The sequence below is a fragment of the Erythrolamprus reginae genome, chromosome 3 (genome assembly GCF_031021105.1).
Source record: "Erythrolamprus reginae isolate rEryReg1 chromosome 3, rEryReg1.hap1, whole genome shotgun sequence".
In the NCBI taxonomy this organism is placed as follows: domain Eukaryota; kingdom Metazoa; phylum Chordata; class Lepidosauria; order Squamata; family Dipsadidae; genus Erythrolamprus; species Erythrolamprus reginae.
Window position 1 is genome coordinate 207,770,617 of NC_091952.1, and position 18,026 is coordinate 207,788,642.

The 18,026-nt window shown below is 39.0% G+C and overlaps 1 protein-coding gene across 3 annotated transcripts in view; it reads left to right on the plus strand.

Annotated features, from left to right (window-relative positions):
- The window catches only part of MAPRE2 (microtubule associated protein RP/EB family member 2), a 79,314-nt gene that overhangs the window by 42,753 nt on the left and 18,535 nt on the right, over positions 1 to 18,026 (plus strand). For 2 of the 3 annotated variants that reach the window (XM_070747726.1, XM_070747725.1), the window contains one exon: positions 6,116 to 6,243. The exons of the other annotated variant lie outside the window; for it this stretch is intronic. In XM_070747726.1, coding sequence (XP_070603827.1) covers positions 6,123 to 6,243 — 121 coding nt within the window. In that variant the 5' untranslated portion in view covers positions 6,116 to 6,122. The remainder of the gene's footprint in view (positions 1 to 6,115; positions 6,244 to 18,026) is intronic. 3 annotated transcript variants of the gene reach the window in all.

Genomic DNA, 18,026 nt, shown 5'->3' on the forward strand with positions numbered 1-18,026 from the left:
ATAAAAGTGGAAGTGTGTATGTGTCAGAACTATAACCCAAGCCAGGCAGAAAATAGAAGAGATTCACACGTAATATTGCATGACACTTATTAATTATGGATAAAATGGCCTTCTGGGACTTAGAATCTTAACATAGTTGAAGGGAACAGATTGGACAGTGATTACTAAACTGAATAAATCACACAGGGGCAAAAAATAGTACGTAATCATTTGAAAAGTCCAGAAAAAATTGTAACTTCTGTAACTGAATTTAAGGTCCAGTAATAAACATGCGCTTGTAGATATTATTATGATAATTATTTCCCCAAATTATATGATGCTGAACTTCATGCTCAGGAGCAAAGTTCATATTAATCTCACTTTTCTAATGTAATCCCTTTCAGATAATTTATACTTGTAATCAGAAGTGGCAATAGCAGTTGCTATGTAAAATTTGCAGAGGATACCACATTAGGAAAGGTTGTTGATGCCTTCTCATCAAGTGCGGAACCTTGGGAGGGACGAATAAAACCCACTTCCTGTCAGGAAACGGAATTCATAAATAAAACTGATCTCCCCTTTCTTAAAGCTGAGTGATTCTCCCTGTTCTGGTTCTGCTCTCCCACTGAGCTTCTTTTTCCCTGAGTTGAAAGTTGAGAGCAGATAGGTTGCTTTCCCCTCACCATTTCCTTTGATCTGTATTTTTTAACTTCCAATAGAATAAAAATATAGCACCCAGCATTTTTGCTTGTTTTGTTTTATTTTGCTGCTTTTTTTGTTTCTAATTGGAATAGGTAGCCTCAGTTTGGCACAAACTCAACTGTATGATCTGGGGCAGCAGGAGGGGCACCTAAATTAGCAAATGCCCAAACTAATCTGTCCTGCAATTCTTGCAATTCTGCAGTGTCCTAATTAAATGAACCTGAGTGAACACTAGTGGAATGTGTCAGGTTTTTTTCTATTACGGATATGATCTATAGTTATAGTTGCAGGCTTCTTAACTACTAAAATGTAGAGTATCCAATTGCAGTCTGGTATAGAAATCTATTATATAGCTATTTCTTTATTTCTGGAGCAACAAACTATTCAGTTTTATCTTTTGAAATTGTACAGAATCTTAAGAATGCTCTCCTTCTCTTGCCTGGACATGATTAGCCCAAACAATCAAAAGCCAAGCACCGTGACTGATTATTTTATGTTTCTTTTGTTGTAACAGGAGAAGTAATCAAATTCTTAAATGTCCCAAGTCCCAGTTGTCAGTATGAAATACTATAAATCTTCCATGAAGGCATGAGTTTTTCAGCCAATGATAAAGTGGATGCTTATAATACTTTTTTTTTTAAAAAAGCTGCTACTAAATTATCGTCTACGGAGAGGGGCGGCATACAAATCTAATAAATAAATAAAATAAAAATAAATATTGTCAAAGCAAAATCAGCTAAGAAACATGAACAAACATTCTGCTTACTAGACTTATAGACCACAGGTAAATCTCCCAGAACTTTCCAGTACTTGTTGCATTGCCAACCCTCCAAGTTATAAATATTAATAAATACGGATTTTCATGGTTTTATAATATAAACCATAGAAACATAGAAGATTGGCGTATCATCAATCTTCATCAAACCACATATCATCACTTCAAATAATCAAGAAGCAAAAACCTAGGTCAGTGATGGCAAAACTGTGGCACACATACCACAGGTGGCACATGGAGCCATATCTGAGGGCAAGCAAGGTGTTGTCCTGTCAGCTCCAGCGCACATTTGCGTGCTAGTCAGTTAACTCTCAGCCACCTTTTCAGCTGTTTTCTCTCTCCTCAAGCTTCAGGAAAGCCTCCTACACCCTGTGGATGGCAAAAAGCAGCCTACAGGCCAACTGGAATTTCGGAAACTAACTTCCCGTTGCCTGGAAGTCACCAGGCTTCAGGCAGCTTTCCTGAATCCTGGGAAGAGTGAAAAACAGCCCAATGGGCCTACTGGAAATCCGGAGGCTTCAGTGAGGCCTGTGCGCATGCACAGATGGGGGGAGCACGTGTGTGTATGCACGCACGCATGTGGAGGGCAGCATGGAGGTTTTGCACATGCAGAGGGGGAGGGCATTGCATTATGGGTGTGGGCACATGCATGCATGCTATCGGGCACGTGTGCTCCCTTTTGGCACCCGAGTTATAAAAGGTTCGCAATCACTAACCTAGGTCTTGGCCAAGTATGATTCCTAGAACTTGCAATTGCTCCTCTTTTCCTCTAAACATCAAATTTCCAAAAAGGAACATCTGTACATAATTAAATAATTCAATGTACAGGTGGCTTTGTGGGATACTTTACCATTTTTTGCAAAGAGGATTGAAAGTTTTTTTTTAAAAGTATGCACTCATTGATTGCAAAGCATTTCTAGGAAGATCCAAGAATGAAAACGCATTGGAGAGCAATAGTCTTTCCATACATTCAACACAGAAACTTTATAAAATATAGTCACATCAGGCAAAGTAGTACAAGTTACATTGTTCTGTCCTGGAAGCCATTGTTTTTTCAGTTTCATTGAATTTAAAAGCCACATTCTATTAAATCAATTCTCTTTTCTCAGGACTTTTCATTCTGGCACTATGCAGTTGCCTGACTATTTGCATACTGAGCAGGCCAAATGCATCTGGATAAATTTGCTTTGGCAATGATACATTATATCTTGACATTATTAAAGCAGAGAAGTTTGCTTTTAAAATTGGAGTAGTGGTCTGGACATTTTTTTCTGCAGAAATAAAAATGGTAATAGAGACGGTAGGTTCCAGTGCTAGTTCTTGGTTTTCTTTCTGGAATGAGTGGTGAGGGTTGTGTAGTGAGAAGCCAGTAGAAGAGAAGGAGCAATGCCAGTGGTCAGTAGATCATCGACTGGCGTTGTGGTGAAGGTTAGAGATGAGCGTCCTCATTCCGTTTTCTTCCGAGTGCGAAGTGCGTGTGTTATATGCTACCTGAATGCTAAGGGCATGAACGCAGCTGCGATGGGTGCCCAAAATTTTCAATTTTTTAGCCGAAGGAGAATTGGTATAGTGTCACTGCATTGATTGACATTTGCTTTCTTGAATATGGTGATAAGCCCAAGTTTCATCACCTGTTACTATACAGTTGAGAAAAGCCTCACCTTCAATCTCGAAACAGTCAAGAAATTCTCAGGCGGCACTGACTCTTGATTTTGTGCGCTTCAGTAAGCATCTTGAGCACCCATCGCAGTAGCATTCATAACCTTAGCATTCAGGTAGCGTGTTAGAGCATCCACTTTGCACTTGAAGGGAAACGGAATGAAGATGCTTATATCTAACCTTCACCACAACACCAATCGATGATCTACTGACCAATGGCACTGCTCCTTCTCTTCCGCAGGCTTCCTGCTATGCGATAGTAATACCAACTTCCCCCCCAAACATTCCCCACAAGAACTATGTGCCTTGTAACTTTACTTTCTGAATAACCCTTGTAGTTGTTAAAGCGGCATTTAAGCATTTTGAGAAAAACACCAGACCAAAAGGGAAGGATGCAAAGAGAAAATATTTTTAAAAAAAAAATATATATAGAAAATTGGACTCTTAAACTGGGAAGATGTGGTAACGGGAAGGCATTTTAAAATGTTGGAATCATTTACTTTTAAAAGTATCCTGTTTCTATAAATGTTTTACAACTAAAATGATTCTTGAGTAGTGGCAGTACTGAAATTTAAGTTGAGAGCGCAACCTGCCAATGAAAGAAAATCTGGGAGTACTTATATGAAGGACTGTGAAAATATTTATTTAATTATTCCTACCTACTCCATAACTACTGAAAACTCAAATAAGAAAACAAGGAAGCTACTTAAATAAAGGGACCCCTGAATGTGTTAAAATATTCATGAACTAGGAGAGCCATATTAACAAGGTCAGGCAATGACTAGGCATAGCAACTAAGTCAGCCAATGGGAGTTAAACACATCTGAGTCTGTGCAGAGAATTGAAACTGAAAACGTAAGCTTAAGGCTGGGCGTGACTAAGTCCACTGTATACTCTCAGCCCATTCTGTGCTTGTCTGCTTGCTGAAATGAAACTACCATATTTTTTGGAGTATACGAAGCATCAGAGTATAAGGTGCACCTTAGTTTGGGGGAAGAAAAATGGGGGGGAGGGGAAATCTACCTACCAGGGATTCATCTGGCTAGTGTCCTTAATCTGGTCAGGTTCAGCACATCATTTTATTTCCTGGTTGGGGCTGGAAAGAACAACCTTTTTCGGAGAGAATAGCAATGAAAACAAGCCTACAAAGATTTAGGTCTAGGGAAAAAAACCTTTGGAGTAGCAATGAAAACAAGCCTGCAAGCAGGGAAGATCGTTAGCACCTCATTAGGGCTGAGGGTAAAAGCGCGAAAAACCTACATTTGGAGTATAAGACACACCCAAATTTTCAGCCTGTTTTAGGGGGGGAAGGTGCATCCTATACTCCAGAAAATACGGTAACTCTCCTGCTTGTGTTTACTTGAAGAAATAATCTAGTTGTAGTATTTTTGGGGGGACGGGGGTGTACAGTTGAATCAGTCCTCTGTGTGTGCTTTCTGGTTTTGATTTTTATGCCACAAACTGATAGAATGTTATGCTAGAAGATTGAATCTGTAAAGGGGATGTGAAAAGGCTTTTGATAACTTCTGGGACTATTGAAATGGAACTGATTGTTTACCTATAGGATATAAAGAACTCTGAGTAGTGCACTCCTTGAACGGCAACTTTAGGACTGAATAAATGGTTCTATAATACTGTGTGTATAATCTTCGGTTGATATTCTTTTTGATATTTTTAAAATGAATGGATAAATTAAAAGTAGGGATTTGTATCTATAAATAAGTAACTACTCATTTCTCAACGCAAAATAAGCAACAGGTAATTTTATATTATCGTAATTCATGTCATAGGCATCATTTTATAATATTAGAAAACAAACTCCTCTGCTAAATTATAACTATCAGCTCCTATTATACATTCCAGAAGAGTAAGTCTGATTATTCCCCAAGTTGGTCAAAATATTGTGTATGTAGTTTATGTTGGATATGTAGTTTATTAAATTGGTAATTTACTGCCAAGTCTTTAAACACAGAATATATTAAGTACATTTTGAATTTGGGAGATAAAGAGTTAATAGAGTGAAGAAATTTACAGGTTAAAACAGAGGAATTAATTTCCTTTCCCTGTACTGTACTACTTTCATTCTTCAATTAAAGGATGTATATATAGTTCATATGAAAATCTAAACCATAATATAATAATTATCTTTTGGCATAACATACTATATATACTTTTCCATGCTACTTACTGATATAAACAATGATTGTTTGATTTTCAGAATTAAGCTATCCTACTAGATATACGGTTCCCAAATTAAAAGATAACATACTAAAACAAGTTATGAACAAATTCATCTTAAAATGTAGTCCAACATATTTACAAACATGATACAAATGAAGCTTCCAACTGTTGAGAAAGTAAAAACATTAGCAGTATACTGTACTTCTAAGAACACAAAATCTGAGAAAAGTAGATTTATTGCAGAAAAGCTTTGAAGACATGGAAGAATTCTAGTGACTCCCATGTTTCTAATGCATACTCTATATATCATAATCGATTTCATATTCTTAGGACTTTCTTATACTCACGCAATGCAAAGGTTTCAAAGCTACCCTGTTTCAGATTGGGCTTTTTCCATGATATGTTAATAACACAAGATCTTATATATATTGTACCATCACAGATCTTTTAGGAGAGAATTCAAAATAAGAATGACTTGAAGATTCTCTCATGTCAAATAATGGGACACCAGTCTTCATAAAAGTATGCAGTTTCTTTTATCTTAATGGGAAAAGTGAATCCCAGAAATACACTGGACTTTAGCTCCTTTAATTAATTCTTTGCCATCTATATTTGGATATTAATATGCTAAGTGAGGATTATAGCGGTTACAGATCAATAAATATGTCTTGACATTGAAAAAACTGAATTGATAATGAATATATTTTGGAAATACTGGGTTTTTCCCCACTGTTTTGTATGTGTTATTTATATATATATAGGATTCAGAATGGCAAATGTTCTGGTATCAAACTTATCTATGCATATCTGATTTTGCAGTTGGGGAATGGCGGTCAACGTGTATTCTACCTCTATAACCCAAGAGACTATGAGCAGACATGACATCATTGCATGGGTGAATGACATAGTAGCTTTAAACTACACAAAAGTTGAACAACTGTGTTCAGGTAAGCTTTTTTTAAAATAAAAATTAATTTGGGTATTATAAATCATAGCAATGTCCAAAAATTTTTTATTTTATTATTTAGTCAGAACAGTATGGTACCTTTACTAAAATGTTGCTTTCTTAAAAATGTTTTTTTATCTGCTCAGAAAATAAATACTATAGAACTTTTAGAGTAAATTAAAAATTACCATCTGTGCTGGCTTTCAAGCTCAAATTATTTTTTTCTGTTTGCGGTTGGTTGGTTGATTGGCTAGCTACTCACCATTAGTCTTAATTCAAGGTGATGATTTTCCTAATTGTTCTGGAAATACATGCAAGTAGAATAAACTCAATGATTTTCAAGAGGAATGTTTTAATAACTTTGGAACATTATATTCTTCCAAACCAAAGCAATCTCCCCGCACTGTGATATTCAAGATGGTCGAGTAATTTCTGAAAGTATATCATATGAACCGAAAGTTGTTCACGCTCTAGGTGATGGTTTGATCCTAAAGCAAGCCTGTTTTGTCCAGGCTTGGACAATTCCCTGACTTGAAAGCTCCAAATCAGGGAAAGCACAAAACACTTGTAGTTCAAAGAATCTGCTTCAAGAACTAGAACTGTTGAACTAGAACAAAGGAAAATTGGTGTTGTCTACAGGAGAAACAGAAGGTTACTAGAATTTTTTTTGTACCCAATTTTTTTTGTCAAGTTTTTTATATTGCTTATATATATCAATACATGAGCAGTGTGATACCTGAGTATCATACATTTTAGTACACATAAATATATTAAAACTCATCATTATTAAATTTCATTTTCATTCATATTGTTTAAACATATCTAATACTACCACTATTCAATTTCAAAACCTTATTACATAGATCTTGTTATGTATATTGTTGTTTCCCTCTTATTTCTATATCTATTCTAACTTTTATTGATGTCACTGTAATTTTCAAAGATGTTTCTTTTCTTTAAAAAATTCTAAGCTATGCACAAGCCCACTGTATAAAATAACCTTTTACTTCTATAGTGTACACATTTATATATTTTGTTTGAGATAGCAAATCTAATTAGAATGAGAGAGGCTTTTAGAGCAGGTTTTGTAATTTCTTGATTTTGTTGTTTCCAAATGATGGAAGACTAAATGTGGATTCCCAAATATTTAGAAACCTAAATCTATTCAGTTTGGATTCCACTGATTTTACAATCATGGTAGCAGTTGTTACTTCTTTTGTTTTAAATAAATACATTTCTAATTTTACATCATGGCTGAATTTTGCTAATGAGCCTTCTGCCAATCTGTAGCAGGAAGAGAAAAGAATGACATTATTGTTAACATATAGCAAGATGGACATGGGTTTATTATCTACTAATAGTAATGGATGGATAGGACATAAATTTTGAGAAGTACTTTGGTAATGTAGTTAACAGTGACTTTAAACAGTCCTGGCCGAGCTTGGTTAAGCACATCTCAGAATCACACAGGCAAGACTTTGTAATTTTAAAAGGACTTGAAACAAACAATAGTTCTGACAACAAGGCTGTTAAAATGAATCTACCTACCTACCTACCTACCTACCTACCTACTTACTAGTGAATTGTCCAATTTGAAATGATTAAAGAAAAACATTTAAATTTAAACGACAAAGCTCCCCCCATGGAATTCCCTATTGGGATTCCCCACCTCCTTTCCAGCCTCCAGATCGGCCAAAAATGCCACCACCGATCGCAAAAACAGTGCTCCGCTGCCCGGCGTCACCCGACTGTCACCTTCTGAAACAGCCGGGCGCTTCTTGGCGGCCTCTGGAACCCGAACCCAAACCTGAGAAGCCCCCCGGCTGTTTCAGAAGGTGACAGCCGGGCGGCAGCGCTTCTTGGCGGCCACCCGAACCCGACAAGTTCAGGTTCGGGAGAACGCCAAGAAGCCCCCTGGCTGTTTTAAAAGGTGACAGTCAGGCGGCGGCACCCAGCGGAGCGCCATTTTGCAATCTGCGGTGGGTTCATAAGCCGAAAAAAGTTCGTAAGAAGAGACAAAAAATTTCTGAACCCCGGGTTCGTATCACGAGGAGTTCGTATCACGAGGTACCACTGTAATTTTGAAATATAGAGAGAAAGGATTAAGAGGAATAAAGGTGATATATAAATTAGTGACAGATAATAAGGAATATATGCTGAATCAAATTAAGAATAAATGTAGTAAGAATTTTAATTTAATGGATGAAAGAATAGAAGGAATAATGAGAGGGATACAAAAAATTAAAATAGAGAAGTTTCAGGAAATGGAAAGAAAAATATATCTAAAATGGTATAGAACTCCTGCCCAGTTGGCATATATGATTGGAGGACTAAGCCCTAAATGCTGGCATTGTGGTCGTGCAGTGGGATGGTACACACATCTTTGGTGGGAATGTGAGTAGATTCAAAAGTTCTGGATATATATATATATATATAGTTTAATGTAAGTTAGTTGATGTCATTAATGTTTATTGTTCAATCTTTCTCTATTGTTTTTATCAAAGGCAGTGTTTTTATCCACTGCAGTGTGTCATTGTGGGATTCTGATAATAGAAAAATGTGTGATCCTTGACAGATGAATAGTAATAGGTGCAATAAGATTTAAGTCCATGTTGCATAACTTTCAATATGCTTCATCTAATCGTTATAGCTATTGTACATTAATATGTACAGTTTCAATATCCAGATAATTATCAATAAATTACAAATAATGCTCAATGAATATAATTGTATTAATTTGAGGGGAGTTGTGGATTGTAGAAGATAGAGATGATTATGGGTTTGAAGGGAGAATAATATAGGATATTGCAAGGTGACACAGTTTTGTGCTTCTGAATATGGTAAGCAAAGTTCTTTAATGTGATTTTCCACTTTGGAAAACTTTGGCTAGAATCCTGGTAAAGTAATACGTCAACTTGTTTTGTCTTGATCCTAGGTGCTAATTTGCCCTTTCTGATTCACTATCCATGCTTCATTGATAAGGATTTGAGAACATCCCAGAAGTGATGTAATATCATTCCAGTGTTTCTTGCAATTTTAATTGCAGTGTTTTTATACTATTTATTGAAATTTCTCATTCATATTTGTGACCGTCACTTAACTCTTTTAGACATAAAGTTTAATGAAACATTTCCCTCTATGTGCTTATGTGAAACATCAAATTGATCCTCTAGTAATATTTCTTGTTGCTCAACAATGAGATGGGCAACATATAAATTAATGAATAGTCATTTTTAATAAATAAACACTTGGGAAATAATTAAGTTACTTACCTCTTTGAAATCTTGGTGCATCTTATACACCAGTGTGTCTTATACAGTGATCCCTCGAGTTTCGCGATCTCGATCTTCGCGAAACGCTATATCGCGATTTAAAAAAAAAATTAATTAAAAAAAAACCACTTCCGCGTTTGGCTTCAGGACTCAGCTGGGAAGTGGCGCGGCTGTTTTAAAAGGTCGCAGCCGGCCTGGGGGGCTTCCCAGCACCCCCCTGAACCCCCAACCTGGGTCTTCCCGGCCGCCCACGCAAAGGGGAAACCCCGGCTCCTCGCTGATGCCCGCCGCTCGCCCCGCCCGCCAGCAAGAGGGGGAAGACCCAGGGAAGGTTCCTTCGGCCGCCCAGCAGCTGATCTGCTCGGTAGCGCAGCAGCAACGAGGAGCCGAATCGGGGTTTCCCCTTTGCGTGGGCGGCGGGGAACGCAAACTCCACCATCTACGCATGCGCGGCCATAGAAAAAAAAGTGCGCGCATGCGCAAATGGTGTTTTTACTTCTGCAACCCTACATCGCGAAAAATCGATTATCGCGAGGGGTCTTGGAACGGAACCCTCGCGATAATTGCGCCGTTCTCCGCTGACTCCTGGCGAACTTCCCCGCTTTAGGAGTCAGCAGAGAACGGCGCGCCTGCTTTAAAACGATCGGAGCTTTCCAATGAGTCCCGAAGACAAACGTCAAACTTCCGCGTTTGTCTTCGGGACTCATTGGAAAGCCGCGCGGGTGTTTTAAAACGTTGCCGCCGACATGGGGGGCTTGCTAGCACCCCCCCAAACCCAGGTTGCGGGTTCGGGGGGGTGCTAGCGAGCCCCCCATGTCGGCGGCGACGTTTTAAAACACCCGCGCGGCTTTCCAATGAGTCCCGAAGACAAACGCGGAAGTTTGACGTTTGTCTTCGGGACTCATTGGAAAGCTCCGATCGTTTTAAAACAGTTGCGCCGTTCTCCGCTGACTCCTGGCGAACTTCCCCGCTTTAGGAGTCAGCGGAGAACGGCGCGCCTGCTTTAAAACGATCGGAGCCGGCCGGCTCCGATCGTTTTAAAACAGGCGCACCGTTCTTCGCTGACTCCTGGCGAACTTCCCGGGCGAAGGGCGAAGGGCGGGCGAGTGGGTGCTGGGGGGGCTTCGCCCTCCCGCCAGCAAGAGGGGGAAGACCCAGGGAAGCCGCCCAGCAGCTGATCTGCCGGGCGCCATCTACGCATGCGTGCCCATAGAAAAACGGGCACGCATGCGCAGATGGTGTTTTGACTTCCGGGTTCAAAAATCGCAAATTACCCTGTTCGCAATGGTCGGGGACACAATAACCGGGGGATCACTGTACAACACATTGTTGATTATAAAGTTGAGACTTTGGAAAATTTAAGTTCTGCAGTGCAAGAGGCTACAGGTTGCCCACCCTTTCAGGTACACCTCTAATTTTTTCTGCATTTTTCTACCTTTACAATATCCTTTTTGAAGTTCAATGAGAAGAATTGTAAAGTGATATCTATCTACCTTGCTTTCAGTAGTTTTATTTAGTAGTTTTATTACCTGGAAAGTACAGAAGAATTCACACATTATTAGTGATCAGATTATAATTTCAGTGTACTCATATGGGCATTTGATTTGCTCACTGTCCTTCGACATTTACAATAGATAAATAAATGAATAAATAAATAAATATCAGAATAAATTAATCTGATATCAAAATAAAGTTTTGGTAAAGCAAACGAGAACCTTATTTTGTATACCACTTATTTTACTGAATAATTTTGCTGTTGTCATGCTCCAGTTGTATATGGATTTCTTTTGAAATCCATGGTTGATTTCATTTTTGCAAGAATAACAGTACTTATTTACCTTGTGTTTTTCTCTATTTATTTTTGAACTTTCATGATCCATGCCAATATGGCCTGTGTAGAAGAAGTCACAGCATTATATCAGAATATCATAAACTGTGATTTTGGAAGTTGAGTATCATGATTGCATACTCTTTTCTCCCCTTAGCTTCTTTTTCTTATTTGAGAAATGACTTTCTTCAACCATTCAGTGGATGGCGTGAAGTACTTCAAACATGTAGAGATTGAGGTATGGATACTGGTCCCACATTTCTCTTCCTGATGCCTGTAGTCAACTAAAGGTCTCAGTAGAATCTCTATCTACATTTTTGTGAATATACACATACAGATACATACCCACACACCCCTTTCACTGTGCAGTCTAGAACCATTGAATACCTGAAGAGTTATACTTAAGTACATGACACAAGCATAGTTCCCTCTAAGCTGAGCAGTGAGCAATCGCTCACTTAAAAATCATCATCAACTCAGAGTTTTCCAAACCTGCCCAGAAGCCGAGAGGGAAAGAGTGAGAGGGAACGAGAGAGAGAGGAAGAGAGAGAAACAGATAGAAAAAAGAGAGGAAGGAAAAGAGAAAGAAAAAGAATGGGAGTAAGGAAGAGAGAAAGAAAATCAAAATCTAGTTTGAAACTAGCTCAACTATTTAAGTGGCATTTTGATATTGATAGAGTTGCCCTATTATGAGCTCACTGTTATAGACACACAGTACAGTATTTTATTTTGAAATTCTCTGAGGCAAAACAGGGTGGGTTTTTTATTTGTTTGTTTGTTTATTTATTTATTTGTTTGTTTGTTTATTTAATATTTCTGTGCCGCCCAGTCCCGAAGGGACTGCCGCTCAGACACTATACTTTTCCGCCCACCCCCCCAAAAAATTAGAGGGAACACTGGACACAAGTACAGATTTTTTTACTTAATATGTGGTGGCTGAGAGAGTAAAGAGGGGCTTTACGCAAAGCTCATTCTCCAGCCATCTAGATTTTGGGGGGAAGGAGGTTTAAATGAATTCTGAAGAAACATAAAAATTTTACACGAATTTGAATAGTACAAAAGTTTGATTTAATGCTAATCAGTATCTGTAGTCAATGAGTGAGGGGGCCAGATGGCCGTGGTTTCAAAAACTATAATTTATTATATAGTAGAAGGACTGTTTAGGCCAAATGTAGATATACAGTAGAACCCCGACTTACGAGTCTAATTGGTTCCGGAAGGAGGCTCGTAAGTCAGAATGCTCGTATGATGAAACATTTTTTCCCATAGGAAACAATGTAAAGTCAATTAATCCGTGCAACAACAAAAAAAAACCGCTGCCGCCGAACGCGGAAGTTAGCGTTCAGAGACAGCTGCGAAGCGGTGCGCGTGTTTTAAAACGTGGCAGCCGGCCTGGGGGGCTCGGTGGCTTCCCCCCGAGCCCCGCAGGCCGGCTGTGACGTTTTAAAACACGCGCGCCGCTTTGCAGCTGTCTTCTGAAGCCGAACGCGGAAGTTAGCGTTCCGGCTTCAGGAGACAGCTGCAAAGCGGCGCGCGTGTTTTAAAACGTCACAGCCGGCCTGGGGGGCTCGGGGGCTTCCCCCCGAGCCCCCCAGGCCGGCTGTGACGTTTTAAAACACGCGCGCCGCTTTGCAGCTGTCTTCTGAAGCCGAATGCGGAAGTTAGCGTTCCGGCTTCAGAAGACAGCTGCAAAGCGGCGCGCGTGTTTTAAAATGTGGCAGCCGGCCTGGGGGGCTCGGGGGCTTCCCCCCGAGCCCCCCAAGCCGGCTGTGACGTTTTAAAACACGCGCGCCGCTTTGCAGCTGTCTTCTGAAGCCGAACGCGGAAGTTAGCGTTCCGGCTTCAGGAGACAGCTGCAAAGCAGTGCGCGTGTTTTAAAACGTCACAGCCGGCCTGGGGGGCTCGGGGGGAAGCCCCCGAGCCCCCCAGGCCGGCTGCCACGTTTTAAAACACGCGCGCCGCTTTGCAGCTGTCTTCTGAAGCCGAACGCGGAAGTTAGCGTTCCGGCTTCAAGAGACAGCTGCAAAGCGGCGCGCATGTTTTAAAACGTCACAGCCGGCCTGGGGGGCTTGCCAGCACCCCCCCCGAGCCCCCCAGGCCGGCTGCAACGTTTTAAAACACGCGGGATACGAGCGCCAAGGAGCTGTCTCCTGAAGCCGAACGCGGAAGTTAGCTTTCGGCTTCAGGAGACAGCTCCTTGGCGCTCGTATCCTGAATGTGAGCTCGGGAGGCGAACAAAAATGTCGCTCCCCTCCCAGCTCTTATCTCGAGTAGCTCGTAAGTAGAGCTGCTCGTATGTCGAGGTTCCACTGTAATAGTGACAATGTATCATATAGATATGTATATGTTGCCCAAGTTATAGGCTTTGGTTAACTGTTTCCTTATGACTTAGACATATAATTAAGCAAGTGCATTAGTCAGAAGGCTTGTGACAGAGATTTTGCTTCAAAATTTGCATCCTGTTTTGCACTCGCATGAGACTGTTTTAATAGTAAAGATTATCTGAACTGCATATATTGTGGCTTTCTCATTCAAGTGCATAAATTCACAGAACTAAACTATATTTTCTAGAATCCTCACAATTCATTTCCTGTTGAGAACATGTATACACCTAGAAGTGGAACTGTTAGGCTCCTTGTATGCATGGATGACTGCAGCTTCACAAAAGTGACATTAGTAGAACTTCAGTCTAAATTTAGACACTACAGGACTGACATCATCTGGTACATTACAGCAGGCTATCAGAAAGCTCAGGGGAATGAACCTGTGCTGCACTTTGGCTGCTTACTACTGAATACTAACATGCTCAAAAGACTAAAAAAATAACAATAAGTGTACTGTTGGCAGTTTTAATTTTTTCACTCAAGCTGTGTTTGATTATATGGCACTCTTTGTAAAAATAATAATAATAATAATTACATCATGCTAGATAACATTCCGCTTCTATATCCAAGAAATAATTATATCTTAGTTTTCTAACTTGGGAACAAGATACCAATGAAGCCCCATTGCTGTTAGATAAATATGGACCATACAACAGCTTATTTTTTTCACTGTAAAACACATTGTTTTGGTTTCCATAAACAGCTGAAAGATATATCAGTTACTTTTACAGCAAATGGCAAAATAGGACTTTAATCACAAAACAATATAGGCATAATTACATAGCAATTAATTTCTGATAATTGCTTTTTGCAGAGCCATTTTGATGCCCTCCCTTCAGTTCTGCTGGTGGGAAGATTTCACAGGACTTCTTATTTACCCTTGTTTATTCAGGGAGGTAAAAACACTGACCATGTCCTCATATGGTGTGCTTGTTTTTCTTTTATGGTGGTCCCATGTGGTCCCATATGCTTTGATTCCTAATCTTTTCTAATTCTGAGAGCTATACTGATACTTTTAAATTTATTATTTTTATTGGATTTACTTTATATGTAAAGTACATTAGTTCATGTTGTCAATATTGCACTGATAAAGATATTGTTGGCTTTAGTGAGAACTGTTCTTGGGAGAAAATTATCTATTTTCTTTCTCTTTCATTTTGGAATGTATTTGATTAGAATTAGCTGTAGTTAGCCTGCCATGTTTCTTGTCTTTCGGTCTACCCATCTGTTTTTCCTTTTTGTGATATTATTTTAATAAACCAAACTTTAATTTCTGTCTTTTTTGTTGTATGGTTGGGAGATCTGTATGATGACAGGTAGTGTATCTGCCTTTTGTTCAATTCTAAACAAAGTACCGGATTTCTATATTGTAATTAGATCATAAGAATTTACCACACTTGCAAAGTGTAGTTCAATTTAAAATGAATATTGACCACTGAATCAATGCTCCAAAGAAAGTTTTAAAGAAACATTATTTCCAGAAATAGGTAAAAGTAATGGATATTTTAAAATTGCCAATTTTATTTATGGTTCCCTGTAGGTGCAGGTTGCACCTTTTGAAACACTTATTTTAAACATATCTTTCTTATTACAGGTTATGCAATATAAATATATAAAGAATATCATTAAATAGCTGCATAATTCTATTGATACTAGACGTATACATTGAAACACTGAATGAAGGTAAAACTTTAATATAAATAGATCTGAAGTGCTAAATAAGGGAAGAATATGAATAACAAAGCAGGTGAAAGATGGAAATTAGAAAATAAACATCTTTGAATATTACGGTGACATGGGAAAAATGGAAAAATAGAGCTAGAAATAAGAAGTTAATAATAGTATGTATGTATATATCTATGTATTTATTTATTAGATTTGTATGCCACCCCTCTCCGTAGACTCGGGGTGGCTAACAACAATAATAAGAAACATCATATAACAAATCAAATATTTAAAAAAACTAAAACCCTTATTAAAAGCCAAACATACACACAAACATACCATGCATAAATTATGTAGGCCTAGGAGGAAGGAATATCTCAATTCCCCCATGCCTGACAACAGAGGTGGGTTTTAATGTAATGAGATATTACAAGAGGGAAGTTTAGAAATTGAAGGGCAGTAGTATTAGGTATGTTTAAACAATATGAAACAATGAAAATGAAATGTAATAACTATGAGTAATGATATTATGTCTATTTGTATCAAAATATATGATACCTAGGTATCACACTATTCATGCATTGATATCTATAAGTACTACAAAATAAAAATCTTGATACAAAAAAAAAATCCACCCGTTACACTGTAACTGACACCATTCACTTTTACTTTCTCTTTTACTTTCTCATTCTCTTTTACTTTCCCTAACTTTTGACCATTCAGAACTGGATTTCCACATATTCTGTCTCAGTAGGATACCTTAAGCTTGGTTATTTGTGCATTGAGTGAGAACTCTGATTTGCTTTGCTTGATCTACTTGTTTGCTTTATTAGCTGTCCATGATAATTTCAAGAATCTTTTCCAACACTAAAGTTCAAGTCCACCAGTTCACTTTCTAATCTGATGTTTGTGGGTATAGATACATGGCAAATTAATAACTTCTCCTGAATCTTCATGACTACCTTACCAAGTGCTAGGCTTGTTCTGGTACAAGCTCAACTTTTCCCAGTCAGATAACTCAGCACAATAAGATATCCCAGATCATTTTATTACAGGAATTCTCACAATAACTCACAGTTATGATGCGATTCTTCTGCAGTATAATCTTTCCCATTGTGCAGGTAAAGAGAGGTTGAATTGACCCAGGCTCTAGGTGGAGCATCTACATGCTGGCTGGCTTATTGAAAGAGTGAAGACAAAGACTCTCTGGAATGTTCTCTCCAATTACCCCTCATCCCGAGTCAGAGCCAATAGGAATACACAAATGTGGTCACATGTAGAACTACATTACCCAGAGTGCAATTTCACTACATTTCCCCTAATACAATATCTTAAAAGAGACATACTTAAATACAGTCCAACTATCTCTGTCTCTGGGGACAGCACACTCCACATCTGGAATTTGTAAAATTCCATGCTAACTAGCGAATAAATTGAAATAAACAAAGATATAGGCTAAATAGTGCAGCTTAACTATCTTACTAAGGTAAACAATGCATAGCGTAAGCAATGTAACATAACATAGAAACATAGAAGTCTGACGGCAGAAAAAGACCTCCTGGTCCATCTAGTCTACCCTTATACTATTTTCTGTATTTTATCTTAGGATGGATATGTGTTTATCCCATCTAATAACTATCTAATTGACTAAATAAAGGGCATAGAATAACTGTCTATCCGAACTAAATAACAAAGGTCAATGAAGCATATCATCAAACAATGCAAACACTGAGGTAGACACAAGGCATGCAAAGCTTGAGGTTCAGTCTTGAAGCTTGATCTGTCTTTTCAGCAAGAGTAGGTTGGTGACTGGTATGGGATAGATCTTCTTGGCGAACGTCCTTTGCGCTGGGCAGAACTTGGAGCACAAGTCCCATGTGCCAAGAGTTTGGAGATGTGTTCTTGTCCTGCAACAGGACAAGGAACAGGTGCAACCAGGACAGGAATACGAATAGATAGACAGGAACAGGTGCAATCAGAACTGGATCAGAATCTGGACCTGGAAGAGAAACAGGAAGAGGTTCCATAGGATCAGGAACAGGAGCAGATGCCGTAGGAACTGGAACAGGATCAGGATCGGAAACTGGATCTGGAACAGGATCAGGATCGGAAACTGGACCTGGACCTGGAATAGAAAGTAGAAGAGAAAGTGGAAAAGGTTCCACAGGAACAGGAGCAGGAGTAGGAACAGAAGGTGGAAAAGGGGCTTGGAAGTTATGCTCCCCGCCGTTGATTCTGGTATATGCCATGGCTGTTATTGTTTGCGTGGATGCATCTGAGAAAACATGCAGCTCTCTTTTCGTCATGGTGGCAGGCGGGCATTGTATACTGATGCCTTGAAGACTGCTCAGGGAGGTATGTCTTGACTCCCTTTTTCGTTTCTGCTCTAGCTTTTGTGAAAGGTACACTCTAGAGAATGGCAAGTACCACCATTCTTTGTTCCTTTTAGGAGATGGGGTAAGTTCAGCGTGTCCGTTCTGGATCATCTTGTCCATGAACTTCACCAGATAAACTTTGATTTCAGGCTTCTTGTTAATAAGTCTTCTCAGGTTAAAAAGGTAGGAGGAAGCTTGCTCATGGTTGTTAGGCGAGTGTTGAAAGGGCAGTGGTGCAACCCAGCTTCCGCTAGTGTCTT